Source organism: Triturus cristatus, chromosome 1_2, assembly GCF_964204655.1.
Source record: "Triturus cristatus chromosome 1_2, aTriCri1.1, whole genome shotgun sequence".
Classification (NCBI taxonomy): domain Eukaryota; kingdom Metazoa; phylum Chordata; class Amphibia; order Caudata; family Salamandridae; genus Triturus; species Triturus cristatus.
The window spans coordinates 1,000,317,339-1,000,337,490 of NC_140580.1; the positions used below are offsets into that span (position 1 = coordinate 1,000,317,339).

Sequence of the window (20,152 nt, forward strand, 5' to 3'; positions counted from 1 at the left end):
CGGTACTTCTTTGCTACCTCTGACAGGCAGGCCTATTGGTTAGGAAGCGGGGACAGACGTCACCTCCACCCTAGTGCCAGGGATAAATGTGGCATCCTCAGTACACTGCTTACAACATTTTCTGAAGCTGTAGAGCAACAGAAGAGGACTGGATCTGCTGCCTGTGATCTGATAAGAGCATGACGAACTGGACCTGCTCTCTCTTGTATCAAGGATAAATAAGTGACTCCAATTGTCATCTGGCTGACCTTCCGTTCAAGGTACAAAGACATAGTAAGCTTCAAAAAGACTCTCCTGCAACTGGACCAGCCTGACCATGCTGCCGGCCTCTGCAGGAGCGAGTTGTGCCGCCCAAGTGCTGTCCCCAAGGTCTTTAGTCCCTGGGCTGTGTTAAGATGTACTCCTCGTATTAGCACCTGAAAACCTACAATTTAAAAACATTTTGACTCTAAAGACCTCCGGAGCCTTAGGACAAACTTCCGTAATGATCCAACGAAGTTGGGCTGAAGATTACGGTTTATTCTGCGTTTCTGCAGCAGCAAATAATTTTCTACGGGACCTTGCAGAGACAGTGTCCGGCCTGAGGGAGACCACTTTGGCTACAGCCTGCAGTCTTGTCCACTTGAGTAATCCAAGCTCCAAAAATTGATTTAGGGCCTTAATACTAGTTTGGCGGTCCAACTGCCCGAATGCCGTACCAACGACCTTCCCACCACCCTATTCTGAGTTTACCATGGTGCTCACGGTGTGGCTGCAGAGATTTTGCAGGGGTGGTGATTACTTTTCCATATGTATCAATGCCTGTATGAGCATTTTGACTGCATATGTGTCAAATGCACACATATGCATGATACATGTGGAAAAATATCACCTATCCATTGCTGGAGTCTGGCCCATGTGTGGGCATTCAAGGCTATGGGTATATTGCACAAAAAAGACTCACCTGTACATCGCCACAAACAGGATCGCAATCCTTGGGTTGAAGATGCTGCTGTGAAGGGGGGCCTGAAGAAAGGGATCCACTTCGAACTCTGAGCGAAATCACAAGAAAGGAGTGAGTATGCACCCCAAATCCTCCATTTCTGTTTACTTGACGATGGCAGTCTCACCACTGCAGTCAGCTCATGGAAAAGCCAACTCATAATACGGATGGCTGTGAAACTCCCCTGTACCACCCTATGGCAGCTGCTTTACCCTGATCATCACCCCGGCGGTCTGCAGCGTCCTGACAGTGTTCGCGGTTAAGCTGCAGTCTTTCCAAATGCAATCTGCACATCTCATAATATGGCAGTTGGACCACTGAGCTCGCGGCATTTGGACCACCACATTGGTAATAAGGCCCTAAGTGCAAATGTAGAAATGTTCACTGGGTGAAGGTGTCCAAAGTACCCAGCAGGTGAGAGACCTTCTGTTGGTGCAGAATTGAAATTTCTCCCACACAGAGGTTTCAGGCTAAAATTCAGCAGCTTCACAGGGACTTCGTTCAACAGCTATCTGACCTCATGGAGCCTCCCTCGACTACAGACTACTGCCTTGCCCTCTGAAGATTTTGAACTGCTGTTTCAGAGACTAAGGGGCATATGTATGAAAGGAAAAATTAGTCGCAAACGCTGCGAATCGCAAAAAACAGCGTTTGCGACTGATTTTTCGCTATTTCATATGTATGACACACTTCCAAATTGAAAAATAAGAAATCTCTAAATTAGCGATTTCTTAGGCTGCGAAACAAGAAAACAGCGAATTTCCTAGCGAATACTTAATTTGCGATTCCTTAGCGTTGCGAATATCGCTAACAAGAAATCGCTAGCTAAGAAATCGCAAACACATGTATGAAATTGTCGCAAATTGCGATTTTACAAAATTCGCAATTTAAGAAATCGCTATTAACACCAATTGCTTGCAGGTGGTAAACTGGTGCAAGGTACAAAAACCAGCCCACAATGCAACAAACACACCCACAATGGCTGCAATGTACGTGATAGCCAGGAGGCTGCGTATTCGGGCCCTTGCTCACAGGAGAATGAGAAAGGAACGTATCTTCAGGCTGCGCATCACCCTGTTCCAGAACACTGAAGAGGAGATCTATGACAAGTACAGACTGCACCCACAGACCATAATGGACCTGATTGAGGAGCTGAAACCCCACTTGGAGCACCCTACTCGCAGGACACAATCAATTCCCACACATGTGCAGGTCCTGTGCTCCCTGCACCTCCTGGCGTCAGGGAGTTTTCAACGGGTCATAGCGGAGGTTGGTGGGGTGTCACAGAGTGCACTTTCGCGCTTCTTCCATGCCTTCCTAGATGCAATGCTACTGAGGCTCTCACATCACATTTACTTCCCCACCACCCAACAGGTATTACAGCAAACGATACTGGACTTCTACCAGATTGCACGTTTCCCCCACGTCTTTGGCTGCATTGACGGGACCCATGTGGCCATCACACCCCCAGCAGAAACTGAATATGTCTACAGGAATCGGAAATGCTACCATTCCCTCAACATACAGATTGTGTGCAACGCTAAGTATCACATCACAGACATCGTAGCCAAATACCCCGGCAGTACACATGACTCCTTCATCTTCCGACACAGTGGAATACACAGACGTCTGAGTGCTGGAGAGTTTGGGGAGGGGTACCTGCCCGGTAAATACATTGCACACATCAATACATCCACTACATCACTTGAGGGGGGGGACATTGACTCACCTATTGTGTTTTTTTCCATGCAGGTGACAGTGCCTATGCAGTGCGCGACTTCATCCTGACCCCATACCTGGATCCTGCAAATGCAAGTGAGAGGAGCTACAACAGGGCACACAGATCTACACGCTGTGTCATTGAGCGAACCTTCGGAATCCTGAAGAGCCGCTTCAGGTGCCTGCATAAAAGTGGAGGCGCACTGCAATACAGCCCTGAGACCTGTTGTAAAATCGTGGCAAGCTGTGCAATGCTACATAACATGGCAATGAGGAAAGGCACCACAATTGATGTGACCGATACAGACACATCGGATGACGAGCGCCCTGCTCCCCCGGCCAGACCAGCACCAGGAGTTGGGGCAGCTGCTGGACGCCAGAGACGGACTGAGATCACACAAAACTACTTTTAGGTGAGTATTGAGGAAATGAGACTACAAAGCCTGATGATGTGTCAAGTGTTTAATCACACTTCACATGAAAGAAATTGTAATTGTCCCCAGCACATGTTGTACACACAGTGCAGAGAAGGCACAAGTAATAGGGCAAACAGCCTTTTCGGGTAAATGCACCCGTGTTGCAGTCAGTGTCCCCGCAGATGATCACCTCCGTCGGTGCCGTCCAGGGTGAGTGCCCCCCATGGTGCGCCCTTGGCCTGCTACCTGTCTGCCACTGCGGTGTCTTTCACCTGGCAAGGTTGGAGTGATGCTGCTGCGACTCGATGTGTCCTCACTCTCAGCAGAGGCCATTAGTGCGCTGCCACCAGCATTGGCTGTCTGCAGCTGTTCCACAGCAGTGGTTACCTGCTCTAGCCCTCGTGCAATGTCCTGGCAGCAATGTGCCATGTCCACCTGCATGGTTACGCTTCTGCGTGTGAGTGCGCTGGTGGTGGTGCAGAGGCGGTTGACTGCCTTTGTATAATTGTGTAGCCGTGCATTGGCACGTCGTCCAGCCCTGTCATTGGCAACTTGGGTGTCCCTCAAAGTGGCACAGAGCTCATGTATTGCCACTACCATGTTGCGATTGTCCTGATGTATGCGGCCTAGCTGGCGATTTATTGACCGCATTGCCTTGCTTTGCAGGTGCTGTTCCTGCAGCATGCACTGTTCCAAGCCGGAGAACACGGTGCCTTCTCCTTCTGTTGCAGTGCTGCTCCTGGGCCTTGACCTGGATATGGCTTGTTCCCTTTGCCTTGGTGTTGGTGCGTCATGACGGGGCATGTCTGTCACACCCTGACTCCCCTCTCTCCTGTCGGTGTCATCGCCTGTTGCTGGGACTTCGTCCTCAAATGGAGGCAGTGGGGGCACATGTGCGCGCTTCCTGCGCTGAATTGGCTGCTGCTCTGTCTCATCGCTGGAGTCTGCAGGGTCTGCAGGCTCCTCTCCTTCTGCGCTGTCTTCTTGTGGCATGCCGTGTGCTGTGGATGTAAAGGGGACTACATGAGTTTGTGTTACTGTCTGCATGTGGCACTCAATAAAGTTACAATTCTTTGACGGCTAACCTCTGACACATTTCCATTCAATGATCCCCAAAACACATATGTTGCATTTAATTGTGATGGACACACAGTCAGACACAGTACTACGAGTCCCATGATGCATTGCTGGGTGTGCTGTAAGACCTGGGCTGGATTGGCATGTTGGGAGTTTACTATGCGCATTTGGGGGAGTGTGCAAGGGATGGGGAGGAGTGCAGGGTGATTTGGCATGCATCTTACCTTGTCTGCAGGATGAGGGGTCGGAGCTGTCTATTGCCGCCAAACCACCAACGCTCTCAGGCAGGAGGGTAGACTCCACGAGCTCCTCATGGGGGTTTGGCTGCTCTGCAGTGGATGGTCCTCCTCCAGTCTGATTGGCATCCTTGAGTCTGGCTGCCACCCTCTCCTTGGACCTCTGGCGCATATCATACCACCGCTTGCGCAGCTCCTCGATGGTGCGTGTGGTGACTCCAACAGCATTCACCTTGCTCTGTATTTCCAGCCAGATTTTCCTCTTCCTGGCCTCTGGGACTTTGAGTGCCTTCTTCCCAAAGAGGAGCTCATGGCTGCAGACCATCTCCTCAATGAGGACCTCCTGCTCCTTTTCTGAAAACTTGTGTTTTCTCTTTCTTTTTTCTGCATCTTTGCCCTGCTGGTTTTGTTTGGGATCCATTGCTGGTTGCTGTCTCCAGGAAAGCCTCCTCACACTCCACAAGCAGTCTCTGGGTGTGGCTCAGGTGAGCAGGTGCAGGCAATCACTACAGTTTCCTGTTTGTGATGTCATTAGCCTGCACCAGGCTTGCAGATTCCCGTTTTTGCAATTTCTTAATTAGCGAATTTCGCTATTAAGAAATCGCAATACGGGATTCTGCGAATTATTTGCGATTTTTAAGTAATCGCAAATGATTAGCGATTTATTTTATACATCCCGTTTAGCGAATCTGAATTTGCGAATCGCAAAATCTCGGAAATTAGGATTCGCTAAAGGGGAGTTTGATACATATGCCCCCATGTCCAAAGGTAAAACTTTCGACCTTAAATCATGCCTAAGTCTTGGTCTACTGTGACCAGTTGACCGTGGTTGTTGCTTAACACTTTTTGGTGTAACATTTAAAAATGTATACCTCGAGTTCCCCTTACTGAATTTCTGACATTTTGGTGTTATTTCATTTATTAAAGTTTACTCTGTTTTTTCTAAATAGGTGGGGGATTTTTCTTGTTTTGACGTCATTACTGGTTTGATACTGCATACTTTACACCTTGTGTCTACGTTAAGCCTGCCTACTTTGTGCCACACCTACCAGGGGGTTGAGCTCAGGTTTATTTAGTGACTTTAGTGGTTCACCTTGACAAAGATTGTTATTATTACTTGAAGAGTGTGCTCTCCCTCCTCAACCAATAACCCAATGCCTCACACCTATTGATTCTAATCCATTTCATGTACTTAGACCAAGCTTTTGGTAAGCATCTTCCTCATGATAAGATAGCTTTGTTGTCTGTCTCACACCTGAATAAACCACTTTCCTCTCTACTCTTGTGTTCGGCCTGCCCATGGACATTAAGGTTTCACTGTGTTCTGATTGGATGAGTTATCGTTCCAATGCTAATATCAGACCTTGCTGTGCAGCATTTAGACAGACTATTTTCTGTCTCTCTATCACTCTCTGCTCTCCTCCTTCCGGCATGCCCCGTATTTTTGCCACACGCGACAGCCACACTTTTGAAAGACAGTTATGTCTAAATCGGTTTGTTTTATTTTATAAAATCCATGTTGCAGATTATGCATATTATGCAAATGGTCTAAAATATATGTGGTTCAACTGCTATGCATTTGTCCTGGTTTGATCTTGTTCAGGAATAGGCTGTTTATGCCACTGTACTAATCCTTAGGAGAAAGAACACAAAAACAAGTGTTTGTTATGCCCGCTTCTACCTGAGCTTTGCAATTATGTAGGAAACATGGTAGGTGCTGGAAGTATGCAATGTAGCTTCTGGCTGAATGTTTGTCGGACTATGACATCACTTCAGTCATATAAAGTGAATGGTATTCAATTGTGTGTTTTATTTTCATAGGAATTAAGTGACTGCAAGTCCTTGTAATGCATTCTTTTATGAATTGCAGACTTTCTTAAAGTATGAAATATTTTGACTATTATTAACTTATTTTATCTTCTGTGTAAGGCTTTTGTCTTGTCAAAATAATTTTCAAGGATTGTGATTATGTTATTATTCCCAATAAAGTATTTAACTTGACTCTTCTCTTCACTTTTGCATCATCTGTATGATCCAACAAATTGTTTTTAGATCAATTAAGAAAATGGAACGCAATGAGGAGGGAGGACCAGTGGGTCTCCTAAGGATCATGAGTGCAAAACGTCAACCCATTTAGGAAAAAACAACCCAGTGGAGCAAACCTCTCATCATGGACTGTCAGTGGAAGCAAAGATAAGATGTGGAGCATGGCCATGTGAATGATTAATAATGCTGTACACCAAGACTACTTTGACAACCCCAAACCACAGCCTTAATTTTCCCAGAACAATAACATGGTTAGATGCCAGAATGATGTATGATGATAATTCCTTCTCCTGGGAAGAAATGGGAATATTGTAATCAGAGGGTCATTACACAACAAGAAAGGAAAGAATAAACTTGGGAGAAATGTTCTACTGAACATTACAATACAGAGTTAGCATTGATCCATATCTCACTGATGGAGTAGGGTGTGAGCCCAAGCCTGATGATTAGCATCCTCATCCATCAGGAGTTGAAGCAAAGGGATCTACTTGTATGCAGGCGTTTTGCCATTCAATGGAAACTTATTTGGGGGACCAGGATGTTGGACAGCTGGGAAACTGAGGAGAGATCATCTGTCATAGAAGGCAAGTGGAAAGATTTACCTGCTGGCAAAGTTGGTATGCATCATGACCATTTGCTCCCCGGCAGACCCAGCCATATTATCATTCAATGAACAGGAAGGTAGAGGGGGAAGCAACAGTGGACATCAGACAAACAAGCAGAGTGCTGCCTTTTAGAGTCATCGGCAGCTAGGAAATTCTCAAAAAGCAATGAAGAGAGTAAAAAGGAAGAAAAGAACTAACTGACAAAGAAAATAATTAATGCTATACAATAACTAGAATTAAAGTAGAAAGCCCAGTAATCGACCAACAGGATGATGAAAAATCTCATGACACACAAAAACAAGCAGATGCTGCAAATGTAGGCAGCTTCCAATTATGAAGGAGCCTAAATATGCAGAGCAACTCATAGCATATCTAAATGCTTTTAAAAGCATCTTAAAATAAGATCAAATAAGAAAAATGAGCGGGTGTGCAGCAGGGGAAATACTAGCTATGGAATAATCACTTATTATCTATTCTTCTCCGTATTTTCCTTCAGGTGTTCCAAAGACGCTGGGATGGCTCCGTAGATTTCTTTCGGGACTGGAAAACCTATAAGAGAGGCTTTGGCAACCAGCTGACTGAGTTTTGGTTGGGGAATGACAATCTTCACCATCTAACAGCAAACGGTAACATCATAATCACTTCTATTGTGTTTTACTCAAACGCTGCTCAATCCTATTATTAACACATTATCAAAGTAAATATGATTACCATGGGAAGGAGATAAGAAAAGAGGCATTACAGCAGGATAGAAAACTGGGATACAGGGTAATACTTAGCACTCAAAAGAAAGTAGCTCAGCAGTGTATGCCTCAAGGAATCCAGATAGAAAAGATGAGCATTGATCATACCAGCTACAGGACCAAATATTGCAGGTTCAGTCAAGTAGAGCCACCAGCAGATCTACTATGAGATGGGAGAAAAGTGAAGGTCCTGAATGGAGACCCCAAAGGCTTGTAATTAAAAAGCTAGCTTAATGACATGCCACCTGATTTTGGTAATAGAACCAAGACAAATAGTGTGTTGGTTGACTGATTGATTGATTTTTGATGTTATATTTGATTCAATGGTGATTTTTTTTTTTTTTGAAACCGTTTATTACAAATCTCAAGAATATACAATTATGGGCCCACAACCTTCCGGCCGGCCGCTAGGAATGGCGGAAACATATGGCATACGTTCATAGAACCCTTGGCATTACAAAGGAGCATAAGAAGGAGTCATCAACATCATGGGCCACAGCCATAATACGTCACAGTGCGGTTTCATTTTATACAAACAACAAAAAACAACACCCACAAGGCTACCCGACAGTCGAAAGTAACAGCACGTGCTCCCCAAAGGGGAACCCCAACTATTAGAGGAGTCCAAAGAGGGGAAGGGAAACAGAGCGAGGACTGGGGGGACCTGTGCCCGGGGCTAGGGGAAGGGGTCAGCTAAGGGGACGGGGCTGGTGAGGCAGCAGGCAGCAATGGTGGCGCGCAAATACTCCCACGGTAGGCGTTCCAGGGGCCCCACACTTTCACCCATGTCGCAGGCTTACCCCTCGCCACATACACCACCTTTTCTCGAAACATGCACCAATCCATGTGCTCTTTCCAGGCCGACACCGTCGGGGGGTTCTGGGATCCCCACAGTTGCGCAATGTCACGCTTAGCAATCATATATCCCAGAGTCACCCACCACGTTTGCAGAGCCGAGTAGTCAGCTGGTTCCCACACATTCAACAGGCATCTCCTCGCTTCCGGCAGCAGCGCAACACGCGTAACCACTCGCAGGACCTCGTGCACACCGCGCCAGAATCGCTCCACCTTCGGGCATTCCCATAAAATGTGCAGGAAGGTCGCCACGGCACCACAACCACGCTTACACAAACCATCCACAGTGTAGCCCATGCGCTGAAGCCTTGGCCCTGTCATGTAGACCCGGTGGAGTATTTTGAGCTGGACGAAGCGAAGGCGAGCCGGTATAGCCACCTCCTTCGGAGAGGCCACCGCGGAGATCCAGTCCTCATCGTCCAATTCCAGACCATCGGCAACCCAAGCCTCGCGAAGGCCAATCAGCAAGCCCGATCGATCATTAATCAGTTTTTTATAAATAAGGGAGATCGTACTATCTGGAACGTGGCCATCTAGCACTCTATCCTCCAGGGGGGAAGACTCCGGGATGGAGGCGACGTCTGGGAAGACGGAGCCCAGTGCATGACGGATCTGCAGGTATCGAAAGTATTCACTACCCTGCAACTGAAACTCCGTCTGCAGCATCTCGAATGTTTTAAATCCTCCCCTCGACCAGAGATCCCCCACTTTACTGATGCCTATCATGTCCCATTTCGCGAAGCCCTTCGAGGTCCAGAGAGAGCCCAGCTTCTCAGACGCATACAGCGGTGACGCCCGGGTCAAACGATCCTTCCACCCCATAGCTGCATTAGCCGCATGCCATACTCTGACCATGACACGCGTAGGTCCCGTCAAGCGAGCATCAGGCGCGCCAGAGTAGAGCCCTCGATTGTAGTCGCCACCGGGCAGTAGCATCTTGTCCATCTCAAACGCCGGGTTCAAGGCGGGCCCATAGAGGCCATGGTTAATTGCAGCTAGCTGGGAGGCCCAGTAATACCGTTTAATGTCCGGGAGGGCGATCCCCCCGTCATACCACGGGAGCGTCAACTTCGCCAGGGCAATGCGCGGCCTCCCGTCCCAGAACAGGCGGCGCTGTAAGCTCTCCACCTCACGGAAGTAGCGCGCCGGGACTGGGTCCATAGTGTTCTGGAGAGCGTATAAGAAACGTGGCAACGACATCATCTTAAACAACGCCGCCCGGCCGAGCGGCGAAAGCGGCAGGCGCCGCCAGCGCATGACGTCCTCCTTCAAGCGCTGGAGAGGGGGAAGCAAGTTCCGCTCGTAGCGAGCCTCTGGGTCCAGAGTAATGTAGACACCCAGGTATCGAAACCCCTGAGAGGCAATCTGAATCGGACAACCCCGCGGAAGGACAGGAGCCTCCCCAGAGAGCACATACACGCATGATTTAGCCCAGTTGATGACAAGGCCTGAGTTCCGGCCAAATGAACGTAAAACATCAACCAGGACTATGAGTGACTTACGTGGGGAGGCTAGGTACAAAAGGATGTCGTCAGCGTATAGGGACACACGGTCCTCATATTCGGGGGTCCAACGGAGTCCACGGATGGAGGGGTGCCACCGCAGCCACTCCGCCAGGGGCTCCAAGGCCAGCGCAAACAGGAGCGGCGACAAGGGACAGCCCTGTCGCGTGCCCCGGCCCAGCTCGAATGGGGCCGAAACTCTTCCATTCACCACCACCTGCGCCAATGGGCCCGAATACAACAATTTGACCCAACTGATGAAGCCCGGGCCGAATCCAAATTTCGCCAGCATCGCCCAAATGTATGGCCACTCAAGCGTGTCAAACGCCATAGTTGCGTCTAAGGACGCCAAAATGGCCGGCTCCCGCACGAATAGGACACGTGCGAGCACCCCGTGCAAGCGCCGCAGATTAAGGGCTGTATTGCGATGGGGGATAAAGCCGGACTGGTCTTGGTGAACCAGGTCGCCCACCACGCCGACCAGCCGATTGGCCAGCACCTTGGCGAGAATTTTGGGCTCCGCATTCAAAAGCGAGATAGGCCGGTAGGATGTGACCCGGTCCCGAGGCCTCCCCTCCTTGTGGATCACCACGAAAGTAGCCAGACGCTGGTCCGGTGGGAGGGAGCCCAGCGAGTGGGCCGTCAGGAACATCGCGCGGAGGTGGGGCGCCAATACATCTGGTCGCAGCTTATATAACTCGATAGGGATGCCATTTGGGCCCATGGCCTTGCCAGAGGCAACCGAACGTATGGCGAGGGCAATTTCGTCGGATGTAGGAGCGGCATCCAGCGACACCCTGTCCTCCTCCGAGAGGGAGGGCAGCGCGATATCCCTAAGCAGGGAATGGGAGTCCTCCTCCGAGCAAGGAGAGACCGGAGAATACACCTCGCGGAAATAATCCGCGAAACAGGAGACAATTTCTTCCGGCTCGGTGACACTCACACCATCCGTCCTCTCAATCAGCGGGACCACACGATTCACTCTCTCCTTTTTATCCAACCACGCTATCAGTTTGCCCGCCTTATCTCCCACATCATACAGTCGCCCCTGCTGCTCCCTACTGAGGCCCCTGGCCGCCTCCGTAACGAGGGCCCTGTAGGCCACCTGCTTAAGTTGTAGGACATGCAGTGCAGCATCCGTCACTCCGCTCTCTAAATCACCCTCCAATTCAGCAATTTCGGCCTCCACCCGGGTAACCTCCTCCCGCTCGCGCCTCCGGGCATGGGAAATGAGGGACAGGGCCTCTCCTCTGAGAACTGTCTTGAAGGCTTCCCACAAGGAGATAGCCGAAGGGATGGACCCCACATTCTCATCAAAGTATCGCTGCAGGGATTTAATCACAGCAGCGCAAATAGTGGGGTCGCGCAGGTACCAGGCATTGATGGGAACTACCCTACCCTCACCCCTCGGAAGGACATCAAAAAGGAACAGGAGCGGGGAGTGATCTGAAATACCCCACGCCAGATGGTGCACCTCCCCCACACTCCCAGCATAGGCCGCCGGGACAAGGACATGATCAAGCCGTGAGAGGCTACCATGTGCCCCCGAGTGGAAAGTGTACTGCTGCTGCATGGGATGTTTTAAGCGCCAGCAGTCCACCAATCCCAGTGTATCCAAGAGGCCAGGTAGCCACGCCTGGGCCCGGGGGAGGTCCCTAGGGGGGTGACGATCCAGAGTCCCAGAAACCACCGCATTGAAGTCCCCCCCAACCACTGGGAGTCCCCCCGGAAGGCCCAGGGGGAGGCGCCCCAGGTCTGCAAAAGTGGTTGCCTGCAACCCCGGTGGGACGTATACCGATACAAAAACCACTACTTTGCCTTCCATTCTCCCCACTAAAACAGCATAGCGCCCCCTATCATCATGGCGCACCTCATCAATTTCCAACGGGAGCGAGTTCTTCACCATAATGCCCACACCCCGTGAGCCCGACGTGAAGCCCGAGTGGGCCACCAAACGATAGCCACGCCGATTCATGGCACAGAAAGAGTTTCCAATAAGGTGTGTCTCCTGCAGGAAGACTACATCGGGTGAGATTCGTTTCAAATACTGCAGGACCACACCTCGCTTGATCCTATCCCCCAGTCCATTAACGTTCCAAGACAACAAAGTCAACTCCCTACCCCCCATAACACACAGGAGCCATCAATCGTCCCCCGGAGAGCACCTTGAAAACGATACAGAAAAGGGTTTGCCTTGTGGTAAAAACGAACAACAACACCCCACCCCAACTCCCCCCCCCCAACAGAACTCCCCCCTCCCTGCACCCCTGCATGAGCCCAAACAGCCCCCCCAAAGTGCAGTGTGCCTGTCGCCCCATAGATGGTGAAACTAACTAAACCCCCAGAGGAGGAGGGAGAACCCCCAAGAGACCCTACACGACCTCCACAGGAGGAGACTTACTCAAACAGGGGAACAGTCTAAAGTGACATCAATTTTGTCCAGAGCGAGGCATAATATTAGGCCCTCAGTCCTGATCCGGCGGGCCCTCTCCCCCCACCGCTCCCCCCCCACCCCCCCGATCCCGATCCCCAGGCAAAGTATCCAACCAGTCCCCGGCTGCTTCGGGACGATCAAAGAAGTGCGTACGGCCATCCAACTCCACCCGCAGCTTAGCCGGGAAAAGCATAGCGTACTTGAGATTTAGGTCCCGTAGACGACGTTTGACTCCGAGAAAGCTTAGTCTCTGCTTTTGGACCGCTGGGGTGAAGTCAGGATAAAAATTTATATCCATATTGTCGAGTCTGACCGGCCCCTGTAGTCTGGAGGATTGCAGGATAGCGTCTCTGTCTCGGAAGTTGAAAATCCGGGCGATGAGAGGCCTCGGGGGGGCTCCGGGCTTAGGCCTTCCCCCGGGAACCCTGTGGGCCCGCTCCACCGCGAAGAATTTACTCAGTCCCCGGGGCTGGAGGTGGGTGAGAATCAAGTCCTCCACGAATAGATCCGCCGCCGCCTCCTCCCGTCCCTCAGGCACCCCGAGAATACGGACATTGTTCCTCCGGGCCCGACCCTCAGAATCCTCCAGGCGACGATCCATCAGCGCGCTCGCCTGGCCAAGCCGGCGCACCTCCTTTTGGAGGGCTGCCACATCCGTCGTGAGGCCCGATGTGGTGTGGGCCAACGAATCAACCCGGTCATTAGTCTTGGATAAATCGGCCCTTACCAGGCCAACATCCACAAGGACCGAGTCGATTTTCTGCGCCAGTGTATCAAAGCGCTGGTCCACCGAGGCCTTCATCTCAGCGATGGCGCCCATCACGTCTCGCAGGGTCAGGTCCGCGGGCAGAGCAGGAGCATCAGTCGGGCCCTCAGGGGACTTACACGGCACCTCGGGAGATCCCTTCTGGAGGGTGTAGCGGTCCATGCTGTTGGACTGGGGGACTGCGCCACGTCGGGTCGATTTCACCTTTGCCCGATCTCCATCTTGCTTTGTGGACATGGTTCCAGTCCCACGGCCGTGCCAGGCACGTCGTAAAGGGTGGGCAAGCCGGTTCACGGGATCCGGGGGGGGGGGGGTCACCACAGGGCCACGGGGCAAGTCACAGCCGGCGGGCCGGCAGGGCACCCCAACGGGGCCACACTACCTCACAGTGCCCCGCAACCCAACCTCGCCGAAACAGCAAGGAGGGTGCAAAAGCGAAAGTGAAAGTGCGGGGTACATTGAGCCGCCGCGCCCAGCCCGCCGCTGTTGTTGACTTTGCCTCCGGATCACCCCACAACTCCAATCCGGGGTCCGGCGTGGAGAAGGCCGGAAATCTCAAACGGCGCTACCGCCGGAGTCCGAGGTCCAATTTGGAAGCGGAAAGCGGGTGCCACCTCAGCTCGGGCTCACCAACACAGTCCCCTCATCTAGGACAGGATATTGTCAGGATATATGTAGGAGGTCGCGGAGGTCCTCGGGATCCTCGCACCTACGCGGCCATCTTGGTTGCGCGCTAGGCTCCTCTGCTCGATGGTGATTTTTATATTGCGCTCGAATTCCCATTGGCGGAATGGCGCTGCCGTGCAAGTTGGTGAAGACCAATGACTGGATCTACTACTGATAAAAAATCCAAGTCTTTAGTATTTCCTGAATCTGTTTCCAGAAGAACAACAGTAAGTCCAGTAAGATCTCTATTTAAAGAGATAGGCAGGAAGGCTTAAGCTAATTTGAATCTGGAAATCCTACCAAAATAACATTTACTATTGTTTGCAGTGGTTCTGAAACTGCTAGCGCACTGGATCTGGAGCGATGCGCAGATAAGGGCTTTACGCTGGGACACAGGCAGGGAGTACCTGATATTCTTTTATGTGGATAGGATCTTATTGTACCTAGCGGAATGACTGCAATAAGTGGGGGAAATTGATGGCATACCCCCTAATGGTATGATGCCCTCCAGCCCAGAGTCCCCCACTCCGGTGCGAACCTGAGGTGTTCAGGTACGTAGGTATCTGTGTCACATCTGACTGTGAGCGCTTCTTTCTGCCCAACCGGGGCAGGATCCTGGAGGTGTGCAAACAGGATCTATATCACTATCATCACTTTCCTTTGTTCCTGTGAGGCAGGGTCATGTTGTTCAAAATGATCTATCTCCAAAAGTTCCTATATGTTCTGTAAAATACTCCCTATGCAGTGCCCAACATGTTCTTTGGGCAGGTAGATGAAGTCATGAGAACGCTGCTCTGGAATGGGGATACTCCCGGAACACTCTAAAAACACTGGCCATAAAAGCCTGGGATGGGGACATAGCCTTGCCAAATCTGAGGCTGTATGACTGGGCGGGGCATTTAGCAGTGTTGAATGACTGTTTTTTTTCAGAGCTTGTGGAGCACTTCCTGATGGCGGATAGGAGAGTGATGGATCCCATGGGACACCTACACTACCAGTATGAGGGGAAGAGGTTGCAAGACAGCCAGTGCAGATGGCTCAGGTGCTCGAGATATGGCAGAGGGCCAAGCGGCCCATTGGGTGAAAGGGACAGATCACATTTGGAGATCCCACTGTGGGAGGCAGAGGTGTTGAAGGGGCTTAGGAATATTGCAGGTCACAAGAAGTGGGAGATGCTGGGTATCTTGACTGTAGGGGATGTCTGGAGAGAGGGCGGGTTGATCACCTTTCAGGAACTAAAATCTGAAAATGAGATGTTAGTGGCAAGTATGTCAAATGCCTAAATCTGTAACACATCTTTAAGGGCTATTGTCCCTTACTGGAAGACCTGTCGGATGAATCCCTGCTGGAATATTGGGTATTAGAACATTGGAATGTTGAGCGCTTCATTGAAGACAATGGAGTGCTCTGGGCTTCTAATGGCTGGTAGAAGCCCGAAGCACCAACATTCCAATGTCCAATGTTTGTTCCCAGCTGTTGCTGTTAACAAAGACCTCACGGAACCCAAAGAGATTTCAACCCCCTCGGGCTCTGTGAGGTCTTTGTTTTACATTTTAGAACATTCTGTCCTCTAATGGCAGAATGTTCTAATATCCGTAGAACCCCCCATAGCAGGCTCCACCGGCCATTAAAGGCCAGCTCCCTCGTTAAAGGCCCTCACCAGAGCGGGCCTTTAATGGCCGGTAGAGCCCACTACGGTGTACTCTAAGGCTGTATTAGTGTCCCTGTGCGTGCTCAGCCATCTCATTAGTGTATACCACACTCTCGGCTCATAGTCTTCCCAACTTGACGCCTCTTACAGACTGCTGGGAACGGGACCTGGGAATCTTAGAGGACGATGCCTGGGGTGAGGTCTGTCAATACTTGACTGAAACTCTCCCATAGGGTGTACATTATGAGGGAATGCCTATATAGATTGGCAACCTTCCCAGTGTGGAGTACAGGGGAACCCATAGTCCGAGCGTTGATATTAATTGGAAGTGAACTGGCAAGTAATTCTGAGTGTGATATGTTGTACTCTGTACTGATGCCGCATGTTGTGTTTTGAGGGAGGGTTGGGATAGTTGGGACAGGGGGAGTTTATGTCATATTTCGTAAAGGCATCAACTGGCCATAGGCAGGTCACTGTTCATTCAAAACTCCTGCCATAATCTGTGTTTTGTGTTGATAAATGCCAATAAAAAAGTTAAAAAAAAATAACATCTACAAGAGATATGAAAATTAAATGAAATTTTCAGGTACCAGTTCTGGAATTATCAGGTGCCTCTGTACAGCACAGTTAGTGCAATATGCTCATCCTACTTCCCTCATTTTTGGATCAGAACAAAGGTATGAATGAAACACTATGTTCTTTTGACGAGTACGGAAAGTTTGTGAGAGCTTTTTTAAAACTGTGCTGTAATTGACCATGAAGCCTCATCTGGAAATTGCAGGAAGGCGTCGTTGATTTTCAGTGTTTTAAAGAGAGAAATTCTGTGTGTCATATAAGGGTTTCCTTTCCCATGCACATCAATTTAAAAGATGGGATAGAAATAATTACAAAGTTAGACAAGTGCATCTTTCCAAGCTTTCCCAGGAATCAAACAATGGTATTATTCAGAGGACCATGAGCAGAATTACCAAACACTGCATTAAGATTATTCTGAAGTCAAGCTCAGGATACATTGTGGGAAATATGGCAAATTTACAGGACAAGAAAGTGACCCCACAAACGCATCGGTGGACACATTAAGCCAACAGATCTAATTTAGTCACAGTGTTACGCAAACCTTTAAAAACCATCTTGATAGATAAATGAGTGCATCAGTGTGTAAGCGAAAGAAGACATGACGTCCACAATTCATTTGAGAAGGGATCCTTATATTTGATCAAAAATAAAGGGCAAATATACAAAATTGACATGAACCTCGTCAGCCGATAGCATAAAAGTTCTCATGCCATAGATTAGACACAGGTGCAGTTATTGGCTCAAAAACACCACTAGAGTCAAGACTCAAAAAGAGATTGTTTTCATTTGTGATTAACCTAAGCAGAGCAAGTCTGATAAGTTATAGAGGAAAATGAAAATTGGGGATATGGAATACACAGAATAAACCCAAGGAGACTTTTTCTGTAGTTGTGTGGTTTGGTGAGTCCAAATATCTTCCTTCAAAAGTGTTTTGAGGGTTAGTGAAATTGTCCTTAAGTATCATCTTTCCATTAATTGATTTCTAGGTCTCTAGAGTGTGGGCTTACTGCGCGCCCATAGACTTCCCATTTGCTGTCACCATCTCTGCTCCATTATTCTTTATCCCCATGTGTCAAGGGCATGCATACGTCATAGCTTTTCTGGGGCCATATTTCACATTATCACATTTGCGCTCGGTGCACCTTTCAAAAGGTGCACCGGGCACAAACAGTGATAATGCACCCCATTAAGGTGTAAGGGCATCTGCAAACTTGCGCTACGCTGGGGGCAGCGCATTCATGCGGAAACACGGAGCCGCCGCCCTGTGTTTTCACCGTGCACGTAGCACCTGCCCTTACTTTCAAAGGGGTTTACAGATCCCCTTGGAGGCGGGTGCAGTCAGCGACTGCACCCGCCTGCAAGGGGATGTCTGGGGGTCCCTGGGACCCCCACTATCCCCTGCAGAGGGCTGCTGTCAGTAGGCGCACTGACAGTGCACCACCTTTTAAATGGTGCACTGTGAGTGCACCTCCTGAGGGCTTCTTTTACTCTGCGAAAGCGTCTGTAATATGGCACAGGTGTAGAGTCAAAGGAATTCCCTCATTTGCATAGGGCATGCCCCTATGCAAATGAGGGAACACCCTCTGTTGAAATCGCTGGCGCTTTAAGTGTGCCAGTGCTATCGGTGTTATAGAAAGGGACGCACAAGCATCAGCGTCCCCTTCTATAATACCAAAGTGCCCTAGGTGCATGCAAAGCAGGAGCAAAAGCCTGTTGTACACCGGGGCACCATCTGTAATACGGCCCCTGTTTAGCCCTCCCAGAGAGCACCGGCCAACTACTTCTACATACATGCAGCAGCCATTTTCATCCACTTTTGTTAGACTACTTTTTAACTTTTTTTAAATGGGTTACCAGTCCTGCCTCACGTTAGGAATGCTAGTGTTTTCATTACCAACAAGTGTTTTTTTTTTATTGTTTGTAATCCTGTGCTGCTGCCAGGCTTCTGTTGCCCCATGCCTGCACCTACAGGGGCTGCAGCCACTGCTGCCTCCTCCTGTCCTGGGGAACTGCAGTCTACAGTGCTGCGCCCTTAGCAAAGATTGCCCAAAGATCCCTTGCAGAGAATGCTCAAACCTTCGAGTTAATTTATTGGCCATTGAAAACTAGTTCATATGCAGAATTCTTTATGTTTACTTTACCTACACCTTGTAGCTTGCTCCAGGTAACTAAGCACCTAAGCGCCCTTACATAGGCAGAGTAAGCACTATGCAAATGCTTCATACAATACTAATAGGTAAACGAGCTGATGTGCGGTAACAAGCAAATTCTGTAAATATTTAAATTAGGAAAGGCACAAGCGGAAGTACTGTTAAATGGAATTTCCATTGACTACTGCCCTATGAACATGGCCATTGTTTGAGGGATAATATAGAACAAGAGAATGGGATTATCTGTTCCAAAATCAACAGATGGTTAAACTGTTCTCCAGCAACAGATTAAGTAGTCATGATGTGACGAATAAATGTAATTCAGGAGTCTTGCGTGTTGCTGTGAATCCAATTTTATTTAAAAAATGCCAGTTTAACAGAAGCCATCCATTTGGCCCAGCCAACGCATTTCGTCCCAGTCTGACTTAGTCTGGGCCTAAAATGTTAAACATATGTATCACCAATGATGATTTATACATATAAATTGCACCACATTACCCATTCACCCGTTAACCATTTTCCCACAAAAAACCTTGAAACACACCCTAGCAAGACTCCCTACCTATATACATACCAATATAATCCATTCACTGGGTGTTTCCACCATCCCAGTCTCAGTCATAGTCCATAAACAATCATAATTAATACATTCTTAGAACAATCAAATTCTTAAATTCCTCACCAAAGTTGTACCGATGGCCTACCAATCCCCGTTATCCATTATTCACAGATATTTGCCCTCTGTATTAAGATCAGGTAACAATCTTGAAATAATTAAATTCACAAAGACCCCACCATTAGGAGACATTTGGCCTGTGTATTGAGATCAGGTGACAGTGGCCTTACATCTCATAAAGTTCCCATTTTTAGGATACATTTGGCCTGTATATGGAGATCGGGTAATCTCATTATGTACTTGCAAACCCCACTCTCCCAATTCCAGAAAACACAGTTTAAAAAAAATTTATTTTTAAGGATGAACATAATCAATATTGTCCTCCTTCTTCCCAGGTAAAAATGCCCAGCCCGAAAATTGTATCACTCACTTAATCAATATCCAAATGTCGTCATCCACCCAGTGTTGGCTCCTGTTGTTGTCTCATAGATCCTCATAGATACAATTTTGTACCACTAGATGGCATGTTGTGCTCCCATCTTATCTATAACAAAATGATTTAATTCAGTATACTATTTAATACCCTCAATGTCAAAATTCTCTTCATCAAAATAATATATTAATTCAAGGACCTCCATACCTTTTGTAACGAAAAAGACATCAAGTTCCAATACTCTATTACATGAATTACTTTCCAAAAAGAATAAGCCAGTAACTCTATTACAATTGAGCCCCAAGCAGTATTGGACCTCACTCTGACCAAACCATGGGTTTAAAAACACCGTCAAAATATCCTCCCATCACTAGTCTAGGCTATCTACCCCGAGCAATATCCTTACCAGTGCTGACCTTCATCATTTCTGTTTCCTGTTTGGAAGTCCCATGAGTTCACGCCTACCCTTCAGGTTATCTGAGCCACCTTATTGATACCCGTTTCTCAACCAATCACAACTTTCCGAGATACCTGTTCCCTCTCTGGTCCATTTATGGAAGTACCAATCACATCACTTGTTTCATGTAAGCCGAAATCCATGCATATATTAATGAATGTTGACTGCCCATATTTATGCTCAGACTCTCATTCTGGCTAATCACTGCCACGTCAGACCAGA

The 20,152-nt window shown here is 48.7% G+C and overlaps 1 protein-coding gene across 2 annotated transcripts in view; it reads left to right on the plus strand.

Annotated features, from left to right (window-relative positions):
* LOC146868569 (ficolin-2-like) overlaps positions 1-20,152 on the plus strand; it is a 304,347-nt gene that overhangs the window by 114,433 nt on the left and 169,762 nt on the right. For both annotated transcript variants that reach the window (XM_085611372.1, XM_085611381.1), the window contains exon 4: positions 7,578-7,707. In XM_085611372.1, the coding sequence (XP_085467498.1) occupies positions 7,578-7,707 (130 nt within the window). The remainder of the gene's footprint in view (positions 1-7,577; positions 7,708-20,152) is intronic.